Genomic DNA, 22,513 nt, shown 5'->3' on the forward strand with positions numbered 1-22,513 from the left:
GGTGACTATAGTGTCCCTTTAAGCCTTAAAAAAAAAAAAAAAAAAAAGGCATGTCCAGCGTATTTAGCTACAACTGAAACACTTACATTTATATGTGTCTGCTTGATTGCAAACAAAGATAAGTAATGCAAGAATAAAAAGTGCAAAAATCATTATTTTCATCTGTACTCAGGTGAATTAAAGGTGCCATTAAAATATTAACACAAAAGTTTTTTTATTTACCTTTTTCCAGCGCAGAGGCTCTCTCTGCACTGCTGACCTCTCCTCCTCCCACAATATCATCAAGCAGCGTTGCTTATTCACCGGCCTAATCTAATACTCCTCATAAAGGAGCATTAGGGACCTGATGCCCATGTGCTGCAAGTGCCACCCATGCATCTCATAGGAAAGTATTGCATTCAATGGTTTCCTACGAGCTGCAATGTCAAGGGACCAAATTTCAATATGTCAGTGCAGAGGAAGTGCCTCTAACGACTGTCTGGAAAACAAACAGTCACTAGAGGTATGCAACGTATGTATGCAATGTAAATATTCCAGTTTCTACAAACCTGAAATGTTTTGCACTGCAGAGTTACAAATGACAGGACCACTGCAGAACACTTCATCAAATTCTGCCTTATTGTTACGGATCCAGTTTACCCCACACTTAGACGATACTTCTCACTGCAAACTTTCAGTAAATCTCATTTAAAAAAAATATAACCTGTGGAAATGAAACTGGCATAAAATTTGTATATGTGGCAAAACATAACGCATATTGTGAACTTTGTATCTCTGCCCGATGAATGATCAATACAGCACAGGATTTTCACACAATGATTCAGAAAAAGTTACAATGTAACAGACTTGAGGTAAAATTTAAGACTCAGAGGAGACTTGTGCATTATCTTCTAATGCAGGGTTTGGATCTAGCATAGCAATGACTTCCTCGGGAACGGTTATGGGATAGCTGTCTTGGGAGTTGTTGGTGTGGATACTATGAGTTTCTAATTGAGGGTGGACAGAAACATTTACAGCTATCTCTTGCCCATTGACAGAACTGTCATCAGAGTCACCAGAAGGTGATCCGCTGCGTGGCAGCTGGGGATTGATTGTGTAAATACCACCTCCATTCTCCTTCTCAACCTGGTCAGGATCATCTAACCTCACAGCTTCAAACATCTCTTCCATGAATGCTTTGCAATTGAAAATAAGTGGAGGAAGAGGGATACTGCGGGCCAATTCTTCTATATAACGAGCAAGTTCCATTGTTTTAAATTGGGTTACTTTAGCCAGCTCCAAAGTCTTAGCAGATGTTATAATAGGGATGCGTTTGGCTATCTCAAAGGCTTTCTGAAGTTTTTCTGCTCCTTCTGTTCGGAAAAAATCATTAATAGCTTTTTCCGTTTTACGCAGATGGCTGCTCATCATACATAGTCGGGTGATGTTCATAATCAGGGTGATGGTAAAAGTGACCAAGCAGACAATCACATAGTAGATACCCATGTCCCCTGAAGTGAAGGTGACCCTGAGAGTAACTGTATAGAATAAGGTGCCATTTTCAGCAGGGCACATACAGGTATACTGTCCACGATCAGCAAAGGTAACACTTGTTATATTTAGAGCTCCACTGGATAAAATCAGCCATTTTCCTCCTAAAGATTAAAAGGATAATATACATACATTATTAAAATAAAATCAAAACAATGGGGGTTTAATGCAAATGTTGATAGGTCTGTAGAATTTGGAAGCCAAGCTAAAAATACTTAGCGGTCAACATTCAAAAATTATTTCAGGAGCCAAAGAACAAGAACATTTGTTTAACCCACAGTCCCCTCCAAAATAAATACATCCAACATTAGTTGATGGACCCCATGATACCAGTATTATTCATGCAGAATACACTGATAAACCACAACATGAAAACAAGACAAGTAAAGTAATATTATATTGATTTATCATGAAATGGCACCTTTCAAGGGGTGGGTTAGTTTAGGCAGCAAGTAAATAGCCAGTTCTTGAATTTCATGTGCTGGAAGCAGAAAAAAATTAGAAAGCGAAAAGACCTGAATGATTTAACAAGGTAAAATAGTGATGACTGAGCCAGAGCATCTCCAAAATGGTAAATCTTTTGGGGTGTTCCTGGTATGCACTTGTTAGTACCTACCTGTACAAAAATGGTGCACATAAGGACAACTGGTGAACCATAGTCATGGTCATGGGTGCCCAAGGCTCACTGATGCATGTGGGGAGAAAAGGATAGCCCACCTGATTCGATCACTCAAAAGAGCTACTGTAGCTCAAATTGATGAAAAACGTAATGCTAGCCATGATAGAAAGGTGTCAGAACACACAGTGTACCGCATATAGGGCTGCGCACTGCAGATTGCTCAGAGTACACATGACCCCTGTCCACACCAAAAGAGCCTTCAATGTAGTGTGAACTGGACCATGGAGAAATCTGAAGAAGGTTGCCTAATCTGATGTTCACCTGGGGAAGAAAGGGCAGCAGGATGCACTACTGGAAGAAAGGAGGCCGGAGGAGGCAGTGCTCTTGACAATAGTCTGCTGGGAAACCTTGACATTCATATGGATGCTACTCTGGTAATCTGACACGTACCACCTCCTAGAGATTGTTGCAGACCACATACACCCCTTCATGGCAATAGTGCTCCCTGATGGCAGTGACCTATTTCATCAGGATAATGCACCCTGCCATAGTGTAAAAATTATTTAGGAATGGTTTGAGGAATGCGCCAAAGAGTTCAAGGTGTTGATTTGGCCTACACATTCCATAGAATATCTGTGGGATGTGCTGGAACAACAGCCATTTCATAAAGGTCCCACCTAGAAACTTGCAGTTACCTGCCAATGTCTTGGTGCCTGAAATCACAGGACACATTTAGAGGTCTCGTGGGGTTGAGAGCCTTTTTGGCAGCACAAGGGTGACCTAATGACATTAGGCAGGTGGTTTTAATGATGTTGTGGCTGATAAATGCATATGTCATATGCAAGTAAATACCACTTTTAATTTTAGCCTAAAAAGACATGTAAAGGTTTTCATAAATACACATGTATATAAGAGAAAAGGCTCCATGGCCTTGTATTGTTTGTATTTATGTTTGGGCAGCTGTGTAATGAGCTTGCCTGCTAACAGTGCACTTAGCCATTTACTTCCATCCATGGACTGAATTAATTCTGATAATTGGAAGTGCCCTGTTTTTAGTCAAGTCCCACTTATAGGGCTGTATTAAAAAATGCAGACTCACTGCATCATAACCACAATACTAAGCTGCAGTGTACCTTTAAATGAACACTCCAAGCACTTAATGCACTTCAGTTTGCCGAAGTGCTTTAGGGATTAACACAGTATCCCTAATTTACATATTGTTAAAGTGCAGATAAATTGTCACGTTTATAAAGTGGGAAGGTTGCAACCACCCAGCTGTCAATAATATAGCTTGGAGGGTGCTCTTTCTAATTGCTTTGTGCCCGATCACAAAGTGGGCAGTAATACTTATCACAGATAAGCATTTAGACTCAATTGCTGGTACCTTTTGTTTTTAAGTTACAAATTAAAAAACAAAAACCTAAAAAATTCTGTGTACTAAATTATTTCATGAACACAACCTTTAGTATTGCCGTAACCACTTTTGTTTCCTGAAGGCTATTAGTACAACAGTATTCAGTTGCCCTTATGCCTTTTCATATATCTCAAGGTTTTGGTGAGGAACACTGTCTCTTTAACTTAGGGTCTTTGTATGGCTCCAAAATTATAGAAAGTAAATCACGTCAAAAGGAGCCAGGTACAATGCAATACTATGCCAGACTAATAAAACTATGTCTGCATACGTGAAGATAATATTTAACTCCATTCTAATTTCTACAGAGCCAAGATATTACTAAGGCACTACAAACCACTCTTTCATTCATGCGTTCTCACCTCCTTCTATCTCTCTCAGTGGATGTCCTTTGGAGTTAAACCACACAATATCTCCATTTTGAGTGGTGTTAAGGTTACATTCTATTACCATGCTGCTCCCTTCTTTAGCGATCAAGTCACGGTGTGCTGGGGAGTTTGCATTGAATGAAGCATTGTGCAGGCCAACTTGTTGTGGGCTAGTTCCATTAGGAAGTATGTCTGCGCTGGCGAGGAACGCAGTCAGGCTTGTGAAGAGGAGGAGAGGCGGCAAAGGAGACAGGAGAAGATTTGACCCTTTCATTTTGACATGTAAACGATTAACAATTTGTCCTCTGTCAATAGGAATTCTGAAGAAGATCCATCTGTAAATTTGTTATTCCACTGTAGCTGAAAATTTAAGCACGTCTGCTTCAGACATCATACATTCCGACAACTTTTTACACTGTTGAGATAAAGGGAATAAAAATATTTTAATCAAACTGGTTAATATAATTCTAGCAAAAATAAATAAATCAATCTTGGTAAAAATGGTATATTAATGAATTTAAAACCATGCAGTGAGACATGGTGAAAATGTAAAGCATTAAGTAACACAATATCAAGTTAAACCAGTGTGATGGATATTACCAGATCCCCTCTTGATTAAGCACTCTCAGCAGTTGCATTGTGATGGTCTCATTACGGTCTGCCAAATACTAATGTAGCTTTTAAACAGTGTGTGTACCATAGCACAAATTCAATTACAAACTTTGTTTGCAGCAGTATTTAAGGGGTTAAAATTCTGTTGAAATGAAAAATGTATTCCATACAAGGATATATTTCCCTAGATCACTCAGGGCAGAAGACACATTTTCTCTACAGTCATTAAAGAATTTGTAAGCATAAATAACAAATCTCACGATGTGTAATGACATGCAAAGTACAAGACCTGGCTGGAGGTAATAGTTAGTATTGTCATAGTCCAAAAATAAACTGCTGCTAAATTTGTTCAACTGCTTTGGTTTGCCGCAAGTGTACAAGAACTCTGTTATCACTTTTTGCTATAGCAAAGTGCTATCATGATTGAAGTAACAGCCATAATCAGATTGCTATGTATAGCATTTATGACTCACTTGGAGGGGAACTATACAACATAAATTGACAGGTGCAATGGAGTGGTTATGGTGATTGCAGTGTTCCTTTAAGTAAATTATTTCACAATTATGTTAGGATGGACATAGCCAGGGTACACAATGCATTAGAGCAGGAGCATTATTCGTGTTTTTCCACCTCCATTTACTATGTTTCATGTTAGAAGAGAGCATATCTTATAACAAAGACTGAAAGGGAATTCTGCATTTAATTTTATTTCACGATCTGACAAACTCATAATTGTTAAATACAGGGGATAAGTAAACATAGTAATTCTGGAAAGTTATAGGTCTGCATTAAAACTAGGGATCGACCGATTATCGGCTTTGCCGGTATTATTGGCCGATATTCCAATATATTTGTAGGTATCGGTCGATAATCACTGGTAATACCGATAATGAAGCGGGCTGGCGTGTCCATAAGGCGGCACAAGCGTCCGCCTTAGGGCGCACCGGCCCAGGGGGCGCTAGATTGGATACCGGCAGGAGGTGGGCGCACAGCTCTCCCTCCTGCCAGGCACTCTGCGTAGCATGGCCGAGCGGAGCAGTGTGCACGGCGGTACAGGAACTTTTGTTTCCTGTACCCGGCTGGACTGAAAGGAAGTGCTCACTGAGAGAGCACTTCCTGTAAGTCGAGCCGGGTACAGGAGACTGAATCTCCTGTACTGTGGGAGACAAGACAGAGAGAAGTTACACTTTGGGAGTAGGGAGGGAAGGAGGGAGAAGGGGAGGAAAGAACACCATGGGACAGGGGACGGGGGTGTGTGAGAAGGAACACTATGGGACACGGGGGTGTGTGAGAAGGAACACTATGGGACACGGGGGTGTGTGAGAAGGAACACTATGGGACACGGGGGTGTGTGAGAAGGAACACTATGGGACACGGGGGTGTGTGAGAAGGAACACAATGGGACACGGGGGTGTGTGAGAAGGAACACTATGGGACACGGGGGTGTGTGAGAAGGAACACTATGGGACACGGGGGTGTGTGAGAAGGAACACTATGGGACACGGGGGTGTGTGAGAAGGAACACTATGGGACACGGGGGTGTGTGAGAAGGAACACTATGGGACACGGGGGTGTGTGAGAAGGAACACTATGGGACACGGGGGTGTGTGAGAAGGAACACTATGGGACACGGGGGTGTGTGAGAAGGAACACTATGGGACACGGGGGTGTGTGAGAAGGAACACTATGGGACACGGGGGTGTGTGAGAAGGAACACTATGGGGCACGGGGGGGTGTGAGAAGGAACACTATGGGACACGGGGGGTGTGAGAAGGAACACTATGGGACACGGGGGGTGGGGGGAAGAACACTATGGGGGGAGGGGGGGAAGAACACTATGGGGGGGAGGGGGGGAAGAACACTATGGGGGGGAGGGGGGGAAGAACACTATGGGGGGGAGGGGGGGAAGAACACTATGGGGGGGAGGGGGGGAAGAACACTATGGGGGGGAGGGGGGGAAGAACACTATGGGGGGGAGGGGGGGAAGAACACTATGGGGGGGAGGGGGGGAAGAACACTATGGGGGGGAGGGGGGGAAGAACACTATGGGGGGGAGGGGGGGAAGAACACTATGGGGGGAGGGGGGGAAGAACACTATGGGGGGAAGGGGGGGAAGAACACTATGGGGGGGAGGGGGGGAAGAACACTATGGGGGGAGGGGGGGGAGAACACTATGGGGGGGAGGGGGGGAAGAACACTATGGGGGGGAGGGGGGGAAGAACACTATGGGGGGAGGGGGGGAAGAACACTATGGGGGGAGGGGGGGAAGAACACTATGGGGGGAGGGGGGGAAGAACACTATGGGGGAGGGGGGAAGAACACTATGGGGGGAGGGGGGGAAGAACACTTTGGGGGGAGGGGGGGAAGAACACTATGGGGGAGGGGGGGAAGAACACTATGGGGGAGGGGGGGAAGAACACTATGGGGGAGGGGGGGAAGAACACTATGGGGGAGGGGAAGAACACTATGGGGGAGGGGAAGAACACTATGGGGGAGGGGAAGAACACTATGGGGGGAGGGGGGGAAGAACACTATGGGGGGAGGGGGGGGAAGAACACTATGGGGGGGAGGGGGGGGGGAAGAACACTATGGGGGGAGGGGGGGGAAGAACACTATGGGGGGAGGGGGGGGAAGAACACTATGGGGGGAGGGGGGGAAGAACACTATGGGGGGAGGGGGGGGAAGAACACTATGGGGGGGAGGGGGGAAGAACACTATGGGGGGGAAGAACACTATGGGGGGGAGGGGGGGGGAAGAACACTATGGGGGGGAGGGGGGGGAAGAACACTATGGGGGGAGGGGGGGGAAGAACACTATGGGGGGGAGGGGGGGAAGAACACTATGGGGGGAGGGGGGGGAAGAACACTATGGGGGGGAGGGGGGGAAGAACACTATGGGGGGGAGGGGGGGAAGAACACTATGGGGGGGAGGGGGGGAAGAACACTATGGGGGGAGGGGGGGAAGAACACTATGGGGGAGGGGGGAGAGAACACTATGGGGGGAGGGGGGAGAGAACACTATGGGGGAGGGGGGGAAGAACACTATGGGGGAGGGGGGGAAGAACACTATGGGGGAGGAAGAACACTATGGGGGGAGGGGGAAGAACACTATGGGGGGAGGGGGAAGAACACTATGGGGGGAGGGGGAAGAACACTATGGGGGGAGGGGGAAGAACACTATGGGGGGAGGGGGAAGAACACTATGGGGGGGAGGGGGAAGAACACTATGGGGGGGAGGGGGAAGAACACTATGGGGGGGAGGGGGAAGAACACTATGGGGGGGGAGGGGGAAGAACACTATGGGGGGGAGGGGGAAGAACACTATGGGGGGGAGGGGGAAGAACACTATGGGGGGGAGGGGGAAGAACACTATGGGGGGGAGGGGGAAGAACACTATGGGGGGGAGGGGGAAGAACACTATGGGGGGGAGGGGGAAGAACACTATGGGGGGGAGGGGGAAGAACACTATGGGGGGGAGGGGGAAGAACACTATGGGGGGGAGGGGGAAGAACACTATGGGGGGAGGGGGAAGAACGCTATGGGGGGAGGGGGAAGAACACTATGGGGGGAGGGGGAAGAACACTATGGGGGGAGTGGGAAGAACACTATGGGGGGGAGGGGGAAGAACACTATGGGGGGAGGGGGAAGAACACTATGGGGGGAGGGGGGAGAACACTATGGGGGGAGGGGGGAGAACACTATTGGGGAGGGGGGAGAACACTATTGGGGAGGGGGGAGAACACTATTGGGGAGGGGGGAGAACACTATTGGGGAGGGGGGAGAACACTATTGGGGAGGGGGGAGAACACTATTGGGGAGGGGGGAGAACACTATTGGGGAGGGGGGAGAACACTATTGGGGAGGGGGGAGAACACTATTGGGGAGGGGGGAGAACACTATTGGGGAGGGGGGAGAACACTATTGGGGAGGGGGGAGAACACTATTGGGGAGGGGGGAGAACACTATTGGGGAGGGGGGAGAACACTATTGGGGAGGGGGGAGAACACTATTGGGGAGGGGGGAGAACACTATTGGGGAGGGGGGAGAACACTATTGGGGAGGGGGGAGAACACTATTGGGGAGGGGGGAGAACACTATTGGGGAGGGGGGAGAACACTATTGGGGAGGGGGGAGAACACTATTGGGGAGGGGGGAGAACACTATTGGGGAGGGGGGAGAACACTATTGGGGAGGGGGGAGAACACTATTGGGGAGGGGGGAGAACACTATTGGGGAGGGGGGAGAACACTATTGGGGAGGGGGGAGAACACTATTGGGGAGGGGGGAGAACACTATTGGGGAGGGGGGAGAACACTATTGGGGAGGGGGGAGAACACTATTGGGGAGGGGGGAGAACACTATTGGGGAGGGGGAGAACACTATTGGGGAGGGGGGAGAACACTATTGGGGAGGGGGGAGAACACTATTGGGGAGGGGGGAGAACACTATTGGGGAGGGGGGAGAACACTATTGGGGAGGGGGGAGAACACTATTGGGGAGGGGGGAGAACACTATTGGGGAGGGGGGAGAACACTATTGGGGAGGGGGGAGAACACTATTGGGGAGGGGGGAGAACACTATTGGGGAGGGGGGAGAACACTATTGGGGAGGGGGGAGAACACTATTGGGGAGGGGGGAGAACACTATTGGGGAGGGGGGAGAACACTATTGGGGAGGGGGGAGAACACTATTGGGGAGGGGGGAGAACACTATTGGGGAGGGGGGAAACACTATTGGGGAGGGGGGAAACACTATTGGGGAGGGGGGAAACACTATTGGGGAGGGGGGGAAACACTATTGGGGAGGGGGGAAACACTATTGGGGAGGGGGGGAAACACTATTGGGGAGGGGGGGAAACACTATTGGGGAGGGGGGGAAACACTATTGGGGAGGGGTGAAACACTATTGGGGAGGGGTGAAACACTATTGGGGAGGGGTGAAACACTATTGGGGAGGGGGGAAACACTATTGGGGAGGGGGGAAACACTATTGGGGAGGGGGGAAACACTATTGGGGAGGGGGGAAACACTATTGGGGAGGGGGGAAACACTATTGGGGAGGGGGGAAAACACTATTGGGGAGGGGGGAAAACACTATTGGGGAGGGGGGAAAACACTATTGGGGAGGGGGGAAACACTATTGGGGAGGGGGGAAACACTATTGGGGAGGGGGGAAACACTATTGGGGAGGGGGGAAACACTATTGGGGAGGGGGGAAACACTATTGGGGAGGGGGGAAACACTATTGGGGAGGGGGGAAACACTATTGGGGAGGGGGGAAACACTATTGGGGAGGGGGGAAACACTATTGGGGAGGGGGGAAACACTATTGGGGAGGGGGGGAAACACTAAGGTACAGGGAAGGGAAAAGGAACACACTAAAAGAGAAGGGAGAATAACATTAAGTTGAATGGGGGGGGGGGAGTATTTACACACAAACACATTGCATCAACTACACAAACACACACACACTGCATTCACTAATCAAATACTCTCACTGCATCCACTACACACACATATATGAATATTCTTGATAAATTAAAAAAATCTGACTGGCATGTATATTTTGTACATTTACCACTTAATAAAAAAAAATATATATATATATATATATATATATATATATATATATTTTTTTTTTTTTTTTTTTTTTTTTTTTTTCCCAAAAGGCAAATGTACAGAACATCGTTCAGCTATCGGCCTGAAAGTTCACAGATTATCGGTATCGGCTCTAAAAAACAAAATCAATATCGGTCAATCCCTAATTAAAACAAACACACAATTCGGCAAATACGGACTTTAAAAATATTTACATAAAATTACCATATAAAAAGAATGTTCAATTAATAGAGGAAAGAAGGCAAAGTAAAAGCACAGACGAAACAAAAAATTTTTAAGTCAATAGTAAAGTAATCAATTACAATCTGATCTTCAGTGACTAGAGGCACTATGCTCTTAAATAATTTTAAAAGATTCTCAGTATAACTCGTATACCCATGTATTGAATGCATACCCAAATGTTAGTTATGTAAAATAACTTATTACATAAATCAAACAGATCCGATAGGGTTAAATTACATATATTAATATACTAAGCTTTCACAGGGTTGATCTTTAGCATGATTCTCCACTCAAACAACTTATTACCACTTTCTGTGCTCTTTATAGTAGTTGTCCTCAATCCCTATGCAGTAAGAAAATAACTGAAGTGATCAGTGACCTATTTCTTATTAATAGTGCTTGTACAATTTCGGCACAAAGTCTAGTTCTCTTATCTGTTATGGAAAGGCATTTACACAATATAGGTTTAAGAAGTGTCAACATATCTGCAGTTTTACATTGTTTTGTCATGCTTATATATGTAATATTAATGAATTCTCATAGTTACTGCTTAAAGTGGCACTGTTATGGCGAATCCAGTTTTAACCCTACTCCTGACTCTACTCCATCCAATTGTCCCCCTAGTCGCCCCCCATATTACCTATTTTTTTAATCTTTATTTTCTGCCCGGACCCAGGTCCTGGGCGCCGCCATCTTTGTGTGGGGAGATGAAGTCCTTGTGGTACACGTCATCTGCCCATACTAGATAGCTCTGTGAAATTCCCACACATGCCCAGTTAAACACTTGGGCATGTGAACGGGAATTTCATCTATTTATTCATTCATCAGAAAGACAAATAAATTAATAGAAATTTCAAACAAATGAATGAAAACCTCTTCGTTTGTTCGGTTTATTACAAGGAGGGAGCTACCGTGCGCAGCTCCCTCTTTGTAATATGTAAAAATATTAAGCCCACCCCCCATGCCCTTCCTCACTCTATGGGGGTCAATATGACCCCCATAATAGCATAAGGGAGATTAAAATCTCCCGAACGACCCTACTCGCTATGCCGCGATTAGGGGCATGTCTATTAAACAGTAAGCAGCCAGCGGCTGCTCACTGTTGTAAATGTAAAAAAAAAAAATGAAAGCCCCCTTCTCCCTTCTACAAAATGGTGGTCCCATGGTGGGGCATCTATGAGCAAGAGGCAGGGACATAGTGTGGCCCTAAATGAAAATGGGGGGGGACCTATTGTCCTCCCCCCTGACCACCACCCATGAGCGGCGGGTGGGGGCCCTGAATGAAAATTGGGGGGTGGGGGGAGGGGCCTATTGTCCTCCCCCCGGCCCCCACCCCTGAGTGGCAGGTGGGGGCCTTGAATAAAAGTGGGGTGGGGGGGATCTATTGCACAGCATGGGAAAATAGGTCCCCCCAACCATAAACAGCAGGTGAGGGCTCTACATGAAAATGGAGGGACATTTTTTTACTCCCAACACTGATTGGTTGCTTTCTTTTTCGAAAGCAACAAATCAGAGGGTTATGAGTCAAATTACACAGCAGGGAAAAATTCCAAAGAACTTTCCCACGCTGTGTAAAATGACTCAGAGAACTCAGAGGATTCCAAGCCAACCAATCAAACTGCTGAGACAGGTAAATGTAGACACTTACCTGTCAGTCTCTTCATTTACCTGTCAGAACACTCTGATTGGTTGGCTTAAACCAACCAGTGCGCTCTGAGCCTAATTGCAGGACGTGGGAAGGCTTTATCAGCCTTTCTCCGCCCAGTGGAGCTCAGTCTGCGCTGTGCCCTTGTGGGGGCGAAGATGGGTTATTTATTTTTTTTGTGTCTGGATATTTATTTTTCGTCTGATTTTTTTCCCTGTTCATTTTTTGTGTTATAAGTTTGACGGGTATTATGCTTTTTTAATTTGCCCTTTTTTTAGGCCTGAAAAAAGAAGTTTAAAAAAAAAAAAAAAAAAAGAAGGCATCAAATAGCAGGTATTTTATTTATTTATTTACAGGGATTTATGGTCTTGGGGACCCCTAGTCACCTGGGGGGGTATTTTCAGATTTAGCCCCCACCCGTCGCCCATGGGTGGGCGTCGGGGGGAGGAAGGACAATAGGTCCCCCTCCCCCCATTTTCATTTAGTGCCCCCACCCGCCGCTCATGGATGGGGTCCAGGGGGGGAGGGAGGAGGACAATGGGTTCCCCCCTCATTTTCATTCAGGGCCCCACCCGCCATAAGCAGTAGCCCTGTTTAGTTGCATAGCCCCCACTCGCGGGACACGGCTGCCCCACCATTTTTTTAGAAGGGGGGGGGGGGGGTGTTACAACAGTGAACAGCCACACTGCTCACTGTTTACTAGACATGCCCTTACTCGCTATGCAAATTAATTACTAATACGAAGTAATTTTTACTTGGTATTAGTAAAGTTGGCTGAAAGACCAATTTAGGTCTTTCAACCTTTTGGTAGATAGCTCCCTAATACCAAACAAAACAACCTTTTTCATGAAATTTCAAACCTTACAAAAGTCCTGAATTTCGTCCCAACACGAATGGACGAACTGCGTTCATTCTGTTAAGGCGAAATTCGTCATTTTGCCGGCGTTCGGGAATACGGAAAGGAGGCATTGCGAGAACATGGAGGAAAGATGAGGATTGTAGGAACATTTCTCTGACCACAAGAAACAGAGCACACTTTTCTCCTCCGCTGGTTAGAGATGGTCAGGTGTAGGAAACCTGCTTATGTTTCAAAGAAAACTAGAGCAGACGGGAAGAAATGAAGAACAGATCCTGACAGAGGGAGAGAAGAGTAATTGATTGGGGAAAGGTACGTTTGGCATGACAGTGCCGCTTTAACGTAACACAACTTGCACCCAGAGCACTTCATCTCAACTAAGTGATCTGTGTGAGGAAAGGTGAGGAAACTCACCTTTCTAACCCTGCCAAGAGGGGCCCGGTAACCGAAACGATAACTAGGTCACTATAGTATTAGGAATACACATTTGTATTTCTAACTCTATAGTGTTCCTTTTAGCTAATTCATTTTAGTATAAGAGGTATTCACTTTTGGAAAATATTGGAATTCCATAGTGAATTTCAAAGTTTACACAAAAATAGCCAAACTTAAAATCACAACAGACAGAATTTGTAAAATGTTGTTATAATCGGCTTAAACTTTAACTACACTTTTTTTCAAAATTACTTAAAGTTTACAGTTCAGTGAATACCCACAAATAACTTTATCAATAATAGCACAAATGCTTATGGCAGACACAGCATTAGTATTTTGAAAAGTGGAGTAATGACCAGCTGAATGTGACTGCACCACTTTTAGTGTGATACATCTCTACAGTGTCTCTTTTAAAGGAAAGCTTTAGTGTTAGGAATACAAAGATGTATTTCTCTGCCCCCTCGGCATTGCAAAGGATTTAATAACTTATGCTGGGTCAAGCTCTGCCTGCTCCAACAGCAGTTGGGGGTACTAATGCACATGTGCTACAAGCAATAGGCATTCCCCATAGGAAAGCATTGCCTCATAGGGTCAGGAACACAAACGTATTCCTAACCCTATAGTGTTTAAACCACCATTTATTCCCCCTGGTCCACCCCTTGCCTCCCTAAAAATGGTTAAAACTTACATGTATTCAAGTCTTCAGTTGCTGCTTCTGCCAATGATCTGCCTGCTTGGCTGACATCATCAGAAGTGATTCTCTGAGGCAATCACAATGCTTTCCCACAGGATTGACGGAGACTGTAAAGGAGGCAGATCAGGGGCAGAGCCAACACAAGTCAAACACAGCTCTAGCCAGTTAGCATCTCCTCATAGAGATGTATTGAATCAATGCATCTCTATGAGGAAAGTTTAGTGTCTGCATGCAGAGGGAGGAGATACTGAATGACAGCGTGCAGCACTGCCTCAGGAAGCACCTCTAGCAGCTATATGGAGTGGCCAGTAGAGTTATCACTATTCTGTAATATAAACAATACATTTTCTCTGAAAAGACAGTGTTTACAGCAAAACCTATTTATGGAATGATTATAATCATCAGGACAAATGCAATAAACTGTAGTTGTTCTGGTAACTATAGTCTCCCTTTAATATTTACTTTAGGAAATGATAACTTCATGAATATTTCCTGTCTATACAAAACCTACTGCCCATCATAAAGGATAAATCTCCAGTTTTCCCTGTATTCCCTAGGGTTATCCCCTACTTTTCCAGCCTAGGTGACCTTTTTTTGTCGGTTAGGTACGGGGATGAGGGTGTTACATTAAACCCCTATCCCTGACCGCTCCCCTTCTTTTCTTTAAATCTCCAGTTTGGCACTGTTAGCATCATTTTGCAACTCCCTGTTCAATTCTTTATTACATATCTCAATGCCTGTTGCAGAACTTCTCCTTTTATGGTTGCACAGACACAGTTTGGCCATTTCTGCATTAGGGTGACAGACTCGGCACCCAGTCCAATCCTTCCAGGATTGGCAAGTAAACCCCTTATCAGGAGGTCATGCATAATAAGTAAATAATTAGTAAATACACGAACAGAAACTGTGTGGCTGCCCACCAGCAGAGCACAATCTCTGTATCGACCAGCTCTCTCTGTGTCTGTAGAGCCCCAGGCCTGTACAATGGATAATGTAAATAATTAGTAATGGGAGCCAGGGGCAGTGTGTACAGATAATACAGCTATCACTGGGCTATAAACTCTCCCCCTCCCTATATAATAACATTAACCCTCACCTGTCTCACTGGCTGCAGCTTCCTCCCGGAAAAGTCCTCCAGCGACTTATCTCTTCCGGGTCACAGCCCAGCCACGCCTATCCCGAGCACAGCCACGCCCACCCCGGCTGTTGTCTTTCTGCAGGACTAGGCAGTGACGTGGCGCCGTGCGCTGTCCACCCAGTCGTGACGTCATCACAGCTGGCTGCTGCCTCCAGAGCGCCTGACCCACAGCTGGAAGGTGTAGACCCCCAGGTACATCTCCCTGTATGACATCACCTACCGGTATGGGGGGCAAACTGGGTGTAGATATCCCGGAACACGCTGTGCTTATCCTGCTCAGGTTTATAAATAATAATAATATAAATCACTGGGCACAGGGGGCTAGGACCCCACATTGCTGATTATTACTGTAAGTTTGCTGGGAGTTGTATTGAGACATGCATTGAGATAGCTCTCATGGCTCTATGTAGTCAGGATAACTGCTGCTGGTTGGGTTTGACTGGATACTAAACTTTAAACATGTATCTCCTGAATTATAATATTGTAATCTCACTTCAGGCGTTTAGCTTACACTGTATCACGTATCCACTGCTGCCTGTGCCTTAACTGGTTACAAAGCTGAAGTGGTAAAGATTAAAATAATTTGTGTATCAATGGGCTATGTGGAACTTCTGGTCTTTCTTCCCTCAAGTGTTGCTACTCCTGTGTCTGTCTCCCGCCAAGTCAACGGCGCCACCATTACCTCTACCTCACAGGCTCGCTTCCTGGGTGTTCTTTTTGACTCCAACCTCTCCTTCACCCCTCATGTCCAATCAATCGCCATATTCTGTCGCTTCCATCTCAAAGACATAGTGCGCATCCGCCCCTATTTAACCCCAGATGCAGCTAAGGTGCTGCTCCATGCTCTTGTTCTCTCTCGCCTTGGCTACTGCAAGACCCTTCTCAGTGGTCTTACGTGTTCCTAGATTGCACTGCTGCAATCTATAATGAATGCGGCAGCGATGCTCATTTACCTGTCCGCTTGCAGCTCCCACGCCTCACCGCTCTGTCTGTCCCTGCATTGGCTTCCAGTTAGATATAGGGCTCAATTTAAAATTCTGGTGCTTTCTTACAAGTCCCTACATAATGCTGCTCCAACCTACCTATCCTCCCTAATACACAAGTATGTCCCATCGAGGCCCCTACGCTCTGCTAAAGACCTACGTATATCCTCTGTCCATAATCCCACCTCTAATGCTCTCCTGAAAGATTTCTCCAGCTCTTCTGTGGAACTCCCTTCCCTTCTCTGTAAGACTTTCACCCAGTCTCCACTCATTCAAAAAATCATTGAAAACTCACTTCTTCAAGAAAGCATATCAATTAAACTGTTAGCAGGTTTTTATCCCCCATGATTCCTCTCCTGCAACCTTCAAAAATTACCTACTTAGCCCTCCGTGAATAATTTTCTAACAACCTACTTTGTACCCCTACTTTTATCCTTTGTGTCACTATACCCTACTCCCTCTAGAACAGGGGTTCTCAACCTTGTCCTCAAGGACCCCCTACCAGTCCAGGGTTTAGGGATTACCTGGGTGTGTCTAAGGTGTTTAGAAAAAGAAAAAAAAAAACACCTTAGAGTCTAAGGTGTTTTTTTTCCCCTTTTTCTAAACACCTTAGACACACCCAGGTAATCCCCAAATCCTGGACTGGTAGGGGGTCCTGAGGACTGGCTTGAGAACCCCTGCTCTAGAATGTAAGCTCATTGAGCAGGGCCATCCACCTCGCTACGGAATCTGATGGCGCTATATAAATAATAAAATAATAGTAATATATAGAGAATACTGTAGCTACAGTATTGCCAGCACTACGAATTTCCTTTTAAAGATAATGTGTGTCTGTGTGGCATTTTAATTGTAAATGTCAAAAATGAAAGCTTTTACTGCAAAACAATACACATATTTGTATGCTGTGATGTCCCAAGAGCACAACAATGCCTTCCATGTACAGGGTTTTTGAATGTTATATTGTCAAATATAGGCTTTCCCCTTTTCAGTTTTTACACATTGAAATTTGCCAGATTGGTTTGCTGTGCCAATGTTACCTTTGACACCATATGGCAGCCCAGAATTTAAAATTATCCTCATCATGGCATACCATCTGTAAAAGTAGACAACCTAGGGTATTCAAAATGGGGTATGTCCAGTCTTTTGTTGTAGCCGCTTGGTAACAAGCCCTGGCCAAAGTTAAGGATGATATCATTTGTAGGATGGCATAACACACCCTAACGGCAGGAAGGAACTAATCGATAATCTCAGGTAAAAAGCTTTCTGTCGCATTCTTTCTTTTTAGGGTTACACATTTAATTTTATATTGCATAACTATTCCTGTGTTTTCACTTTTCCAGTCTAGATTTTTGAGGGCTTTGTAAGTGGCTATAAATAGAATATTTGTTATCATTTATATTTATTTTCCCTTGTCCTCCTAGGGTTTCCTCCACTTACAGGAAGAGTTTCCAATTCTTTGTATTACATAACTCCACCTACTCTGTCTCTCTCTGTAAACAGGAAGTGTGCTACAATCTTTGGAAAATGCATGCCCAGCATCTCTGCATTGAAATGTGTACATCAGTCATGAGCAACTTTAATCCAGTTTTATAGTGTGTTTTGAAGCTGATTATGCCTTTATTGCTAGTGTGAACAGGCTTCTTTTAAAACTTTATTAAAAAAAAAAAAAAAAAAAACACTGAGCGCACTTGTATTCAATATCTTACACTCATGCATGGCTAGTCATTCTCTTAAAGAATAAAGTTGGAGAAAAAGGAGTGAATATTTCATCCCACCCACCTTTGTTTATTAGCAATTGGGTGTATTAAGCAGAGATGTAAAGATTAGAAAAAAATAAAATCTACTTGATTAATGGACTAAAGTGGTAGCCCAATCTACTTGAATTAATGAGTAAAAGCGTCCTCTACACAGAGAGATTGCCAAAATATTTGCCTCAGTAATTATAAATATGTACCAGTCACCCTTATTAAATGTTGAATGAGTTAAATGAGTCGAGAGAAGCAGTCTGCAGTCTAGTCAATTTAAACATGTAGTTTGTTGTGATAAACACCCTAAACATTACACTACTACATCACAATATTAGGGACCTATGTGATTGAGTTTACCGTTAAGGGTCTCTCATCGTAAGCTGGATGATGGTTTATTCCATGGGCACCCGGCCAGGTAATTTGTCAAAAAGGCTATACAGTACATCTTTTGCCATTGACAGATGTACATGCTGTGAGACTTGATTGACCCTCTTCTTATGTGAGAGTAGTGATTTACCATGATTGGTTACTCTAAAGTGAGGAGGAGATTGAACTGCCTTTTATACCTGAAGCGTGGACTGCACTTGTTCAGTTGACTTTTGGTTCTTTAAAAAGGTGCTTTACAGCACTGAGAATATGTTCGACCCTTCTTGTTTTATGCTTTTATTAGATTAGGATGAGTTTTTGGAGGGTTTTGTGGATCACCTGTGAGGCTCTCTATGGGACGTGTAGGTCCCTGACGAGTTTGCTCTTAGGGACTGAAGTAACTTTATTTGAGCTAGGCATGTCAGCTATTTGTTTGATATTGCGGCTATTGCACACACCCCTCAAAACGCTGCACCAATCAGCATCTCCTCATTGAATCAGTGCATCTCTATGAGGAACATTCAGCACCTCCATGCAGAGCGTGGAGACGCTGAATGTAGGTGCTGCACACCGTGCAACACTGACACAGGGAGTACCTCTAATGGCGTCTGAGTGACTGCCACTAGAGGTGTCAGTAGGAAGCAATGTAAACACTGCCTTTTCTCTGAACAGGTAGTGTTTGCAGTGAAAAGCCTGCAGGGACAGGCTATAGACACCAGAACCACTACATTAAGCTGTAGTGGTCTTTGTGATTATAGTGTCCCTTTAAACATTTTTCTTTTTGTCGTTGAATACAAAGCTTTGTAAGTTTAAAAAAACCTGGCTCCTAAATTTTTTAGCTGGCTCCTAGATTCAAAGCAAATTTGTCCAGCCCTGCGTTAGGGACCTCTTTTAAGGCCGGATACTTTCTGGCCTTAAGTTCAGGGGCCCCTGCCTCAAGCCTTGGACATAGTGTGTGCAGGCTCTGTGTAATGTGTGTGTTGGTTGTGAGTTATGTGTGTGATATCATGTGGCCTATATATATATGTGTGGTGGTGCTGTGTGTTTTGCCCACCTCCTGCTTACCTTTCTGCTGCTTGCCTGCAGAAATTCTAAATTAAACAGAATTTGCAATAAAGGAAGTGTAAGCATTAGATTACTTTTTACAGGAAGTACTGTGTAAGTTATGTGCATGGATGTGTGTCTAGGACTGCATAAACAAAGTAATTTAACTCCTAAAAGGCATTTAATTGAGTTGTAAGACTGAATGCGCATGATCCATACACCAAACTGCTTAATTAAGCTGAAGATGTTTTGGTGACTATAGTGTCCCTTTGACTCTGAATGGCTCATATGGCAGAATTTGAGAAATTTGTCAACTTAGCAATTGTCAAAATCTTTTTTTTATTTTGTTTTATACTTAGAATATGAAATATTTTTTAATTGATGTTGTTGATAACTTCTTTTTTCTTAGATGGTTTAAACATGTCTGAAAAAGACAGCAATGAATACCCCACATGCCAAACATTGTCCCCAGAAGAGCCAGGAGATGCAGGCTCTACAGACCTCAAGGAGGAACCACAGGTAGATATTGAACCTGTGGCTGTAACCCGTAAGCGTCCAGAGAGCAAGGCCAGCAGTGCATCAATAGAGGAGGAAGAAGAAGAAAAAGTACCAGCGAAGCAAGATCCAGTAAGTTTTGATATTTGCACTAGATTGTTCATCTTCTCTGGCCATGTTTGGCTCATTAAATTTACCTTTAAAAATAATTGTCTGGTTAGAATGACTTTATGTTTTGCTCTGTTCGCTTGATTCACAATTGAATGGATAACTATGGGTGTTCACTTTTTCCATAGCCCATTTTCCTTTTTTTCCCTCTTTATAGATATAGGTATGTGTTTACCTATAAGTGCTGCAGTTGTCTCTAGTACCCTTTCTTAGGGTGTCTGAAAGCTGCTTTACTTATCTTTGTAACTAAATGATTATTTTATTCAAGCACAATAAACACATCAGCACATTGTAGTGGTTATGGTGCCAAGAGTGCCCTGGTGCCTCCCTCCCCCTAATGAAAGTAGTCAAAGTGTTTTTAAAGGTTTGACTTCTTACCTGTGGTCTTCTGGGTGCAGCTCTCTGTCTAAGCCAAGCGACCCATCTGATACTTTCAGTCATTGAGCTGGCCCATGCTAACTCACCATTTCCCTTTGATAAAGAACTCTCATGTCGCCTTTAATGCAAAATTTCTTACATTATCAATAACATATTTATCAAAAGCAAAAGGTTTTTATGAAATTGGCTGTCTCAGAGAGCTTTGAAAATAAATCAGAGAACACTATACTCACTTGTGATGCAAAACCAAATGCTAATATAAGTTAATGTTTTCTGGATTTAATTTAAAGGAGCACTATAGGGTCAGGAACACAAACATATATAGGAACACAAACCTATATTTCAAAAGTGTTAAAACAACCATCTAGTCCCCCTGGCCTCCCTAAATATTGTAAAAGCTTACTTATATTCGAGCCTGAGGCTGCTGGTTTTGTCCCTGTTTACCGCAGAACAGCAAGCTGCCTGCTGACATCATCAGAAGTGTTGTTCTGAGCCAATCACAATGCTTCCCCATAGGATTTACTGAGACTGTGAAGGAGGCAGATCAGGGGCAGAGGCAGCATGATTCAAACACAGCCCTGGCCAGGGGAGGGCTGGCAGCCTTAGGCCTGGGGGGAAAATCCAGTCAAGTGGCCCATTGCACCAAGGGGAGAGTAAAAACACCTTTCCCATGTGATTGAAAGTGTGTGTGTGTGGTGTGGGGGGGGGGGGGGCACACGCACACACTCACTGACAGGCACACAGACACACACAGAAAGACACATTGTTACAGGCATACTGACTCAGACAGACAGACATACTGACACACACAGGCATACTGGCTGACACAGACATACTGACACACACACAGAGACATACTTGCACACAGACATACTGACACACACACAGAGATACATGCTGGTACTCACACAGACACACACAGAAAGACACACTGTTACAGGCATACTGACTCAGACAGACAGACATACTGACACACACACACACAGGCATACTGGCTGACACACACACAGACAAACTGGCACACACACAGACATACTTGCACACACATAGACAGACATACTTGCACACACATAGACAGACATACTGACACACACATAGACAGACATACTGACACACACATAGACAGACATACTGACACACACACATAGACAGACATACTGACACACACACATAGACAGACATACTGACACACACACATAGACAGACATACTGACACACACACAGTCAGACATACTGACACACACACAGTCAGACATACTGACACACACACAGTCAGACATACTGACACACACACAGACAGACATACTGACACACACACAGACAGACATACTGGCACACACACAGACAGACATACTGGCACACACACAGACAGACATACTGGCACACACACAGACAGACATACTGGCACACACACAGACAGACATACTGATGCGCACACACACAGACAGACATACTGATGCGCACACACACAGACATACTGACATACTAACGCACACACAGACATACTGACATACTGACTGACACTGACATACTGACACACACAGACATACTCATCCACACACACCCAAACTTTACACTTTCAAAACCAGTGGACAGGGGCTGTAGTGGGGGACAGGGGTGGTAGTGGAGGGTATAAGCTGTAATTGGGGGTTTAGGAAATGTACAGGGGGATAGGGGCTGAAGCAAGTTGATGGCTACAATTTGGGAAAGGGGCTGTGGTGTGGGTAATATGGGTTGCAATTGGGGGAGAGGAGCTGTAGTGGGGATGTTATGGGGCTGTGGTGGGGGGCATGGGGCTGTGGTGGGGGGCATGGGGCTGAGGAAGGGGGCAGGAGCTGAGAGGGGGAAAAGGAGCAGGGAAAGGGTGGGACAGGGGCTGACCAAGGGGACAGGGGCTGACCAAGGGGACAGGGGCTGACCAAGGGGACAGGGGCTGACCAAGGGGACAGGGGCTGACCAAGGGGACAGGGGCTGACCAAGGGGACAGGGGCTGACCAAGGAGGCAGGGGCTGACCAAGGGGGCAGGGGCTGACTAGGGGGCCAGGGGCTGAGGTAGGGGACAGGAGCTGAGGTAGGGGACAGGAGCTGAGGTAGGGGACAGGGGCTGAGGTAGGAGCTGACTAAGGGGACAGGGCCTGACTAAGGCTGAGGTGGGGACAGGGGCTGAGATGGGGACAGGGGCTG

The 22,513-nt window shown here is 45.4% G+C and overlaps 2 protein-coding genes across 3 annotated transcripts in view; one reads left to right on the forward strand and one right to left on the reverse strand.

The window, feature by feature from the left end:
- Window positions 1-671: 671 nt before the first annotated feature.
- MFAP3 (microfibril associated protein 3) lies at window positions 672-15,157 on the reverse strand. Its single transcript, XM_063447855.1, has 3 exons — window positions 15,106-15,157; window positions 3,923-4,343; window positions 672-1,634 (listed from the first exon to the last, which is right to left on the reverse strand). The coding sequence occupies exons 2-3, from the start codon at window positions 4,200-4,202 to the stop codon at window positions 859-861; spliced, it is 1,056 nt and encodes a 351-aa protein (XP_063303925.1). The 5' UTR covers window positions 4,203-4,343; window positions 15,106-15,157; the 3' UTR covers window positions 672-858.
- A 43-nt stretch (window positions 15,158-15,200) lies between these two features.
- Window positions 15,201-22,513, forward strand: part of FAM114A2 (family with sequence similarity 114 member A2) — a 75,135-nt gene continuing 67,822 nt past the window's right edge. Inside the window, exons 1-2 of one of the 2 annotated variants that reach the window (XM_063447846.1) lie at window positions 15,201-15,339; window positions 19,698-19,915. In XM_063447846.1, coding sequence (XP_063303916.1) covers window positions 19,709-19,915 — 207 coding nt within the window. In that variant the 5' untranslated portion in view covers window positions 15,201-15,339; window positions 19,698-19,708. Of the gene's footprint in view, window positions 15,340-15,361; window positions 15,370-19,697; window positions 19,916-22,513 lie in introns of those variants that run through there. The other variant, XM_063447847.1, reaches the window with a different exon arrangement.

The sequence above is a fragment of the Pelobates fuscus genome, chromosome 3, assembly GCF_036172605.1.
Source record: "Pelobates fuscus isolate aPelFus1 chromosome 3, aPelFus1.pri, whole genome shotgun sequence".
NCBI classification, from domain to species: domain Eukaryota; kingdom Metazoa; phylum Chordata; class Amphibia; order Anura; family Pelobatidae; genus Pelobates; species Pelobates fuscus.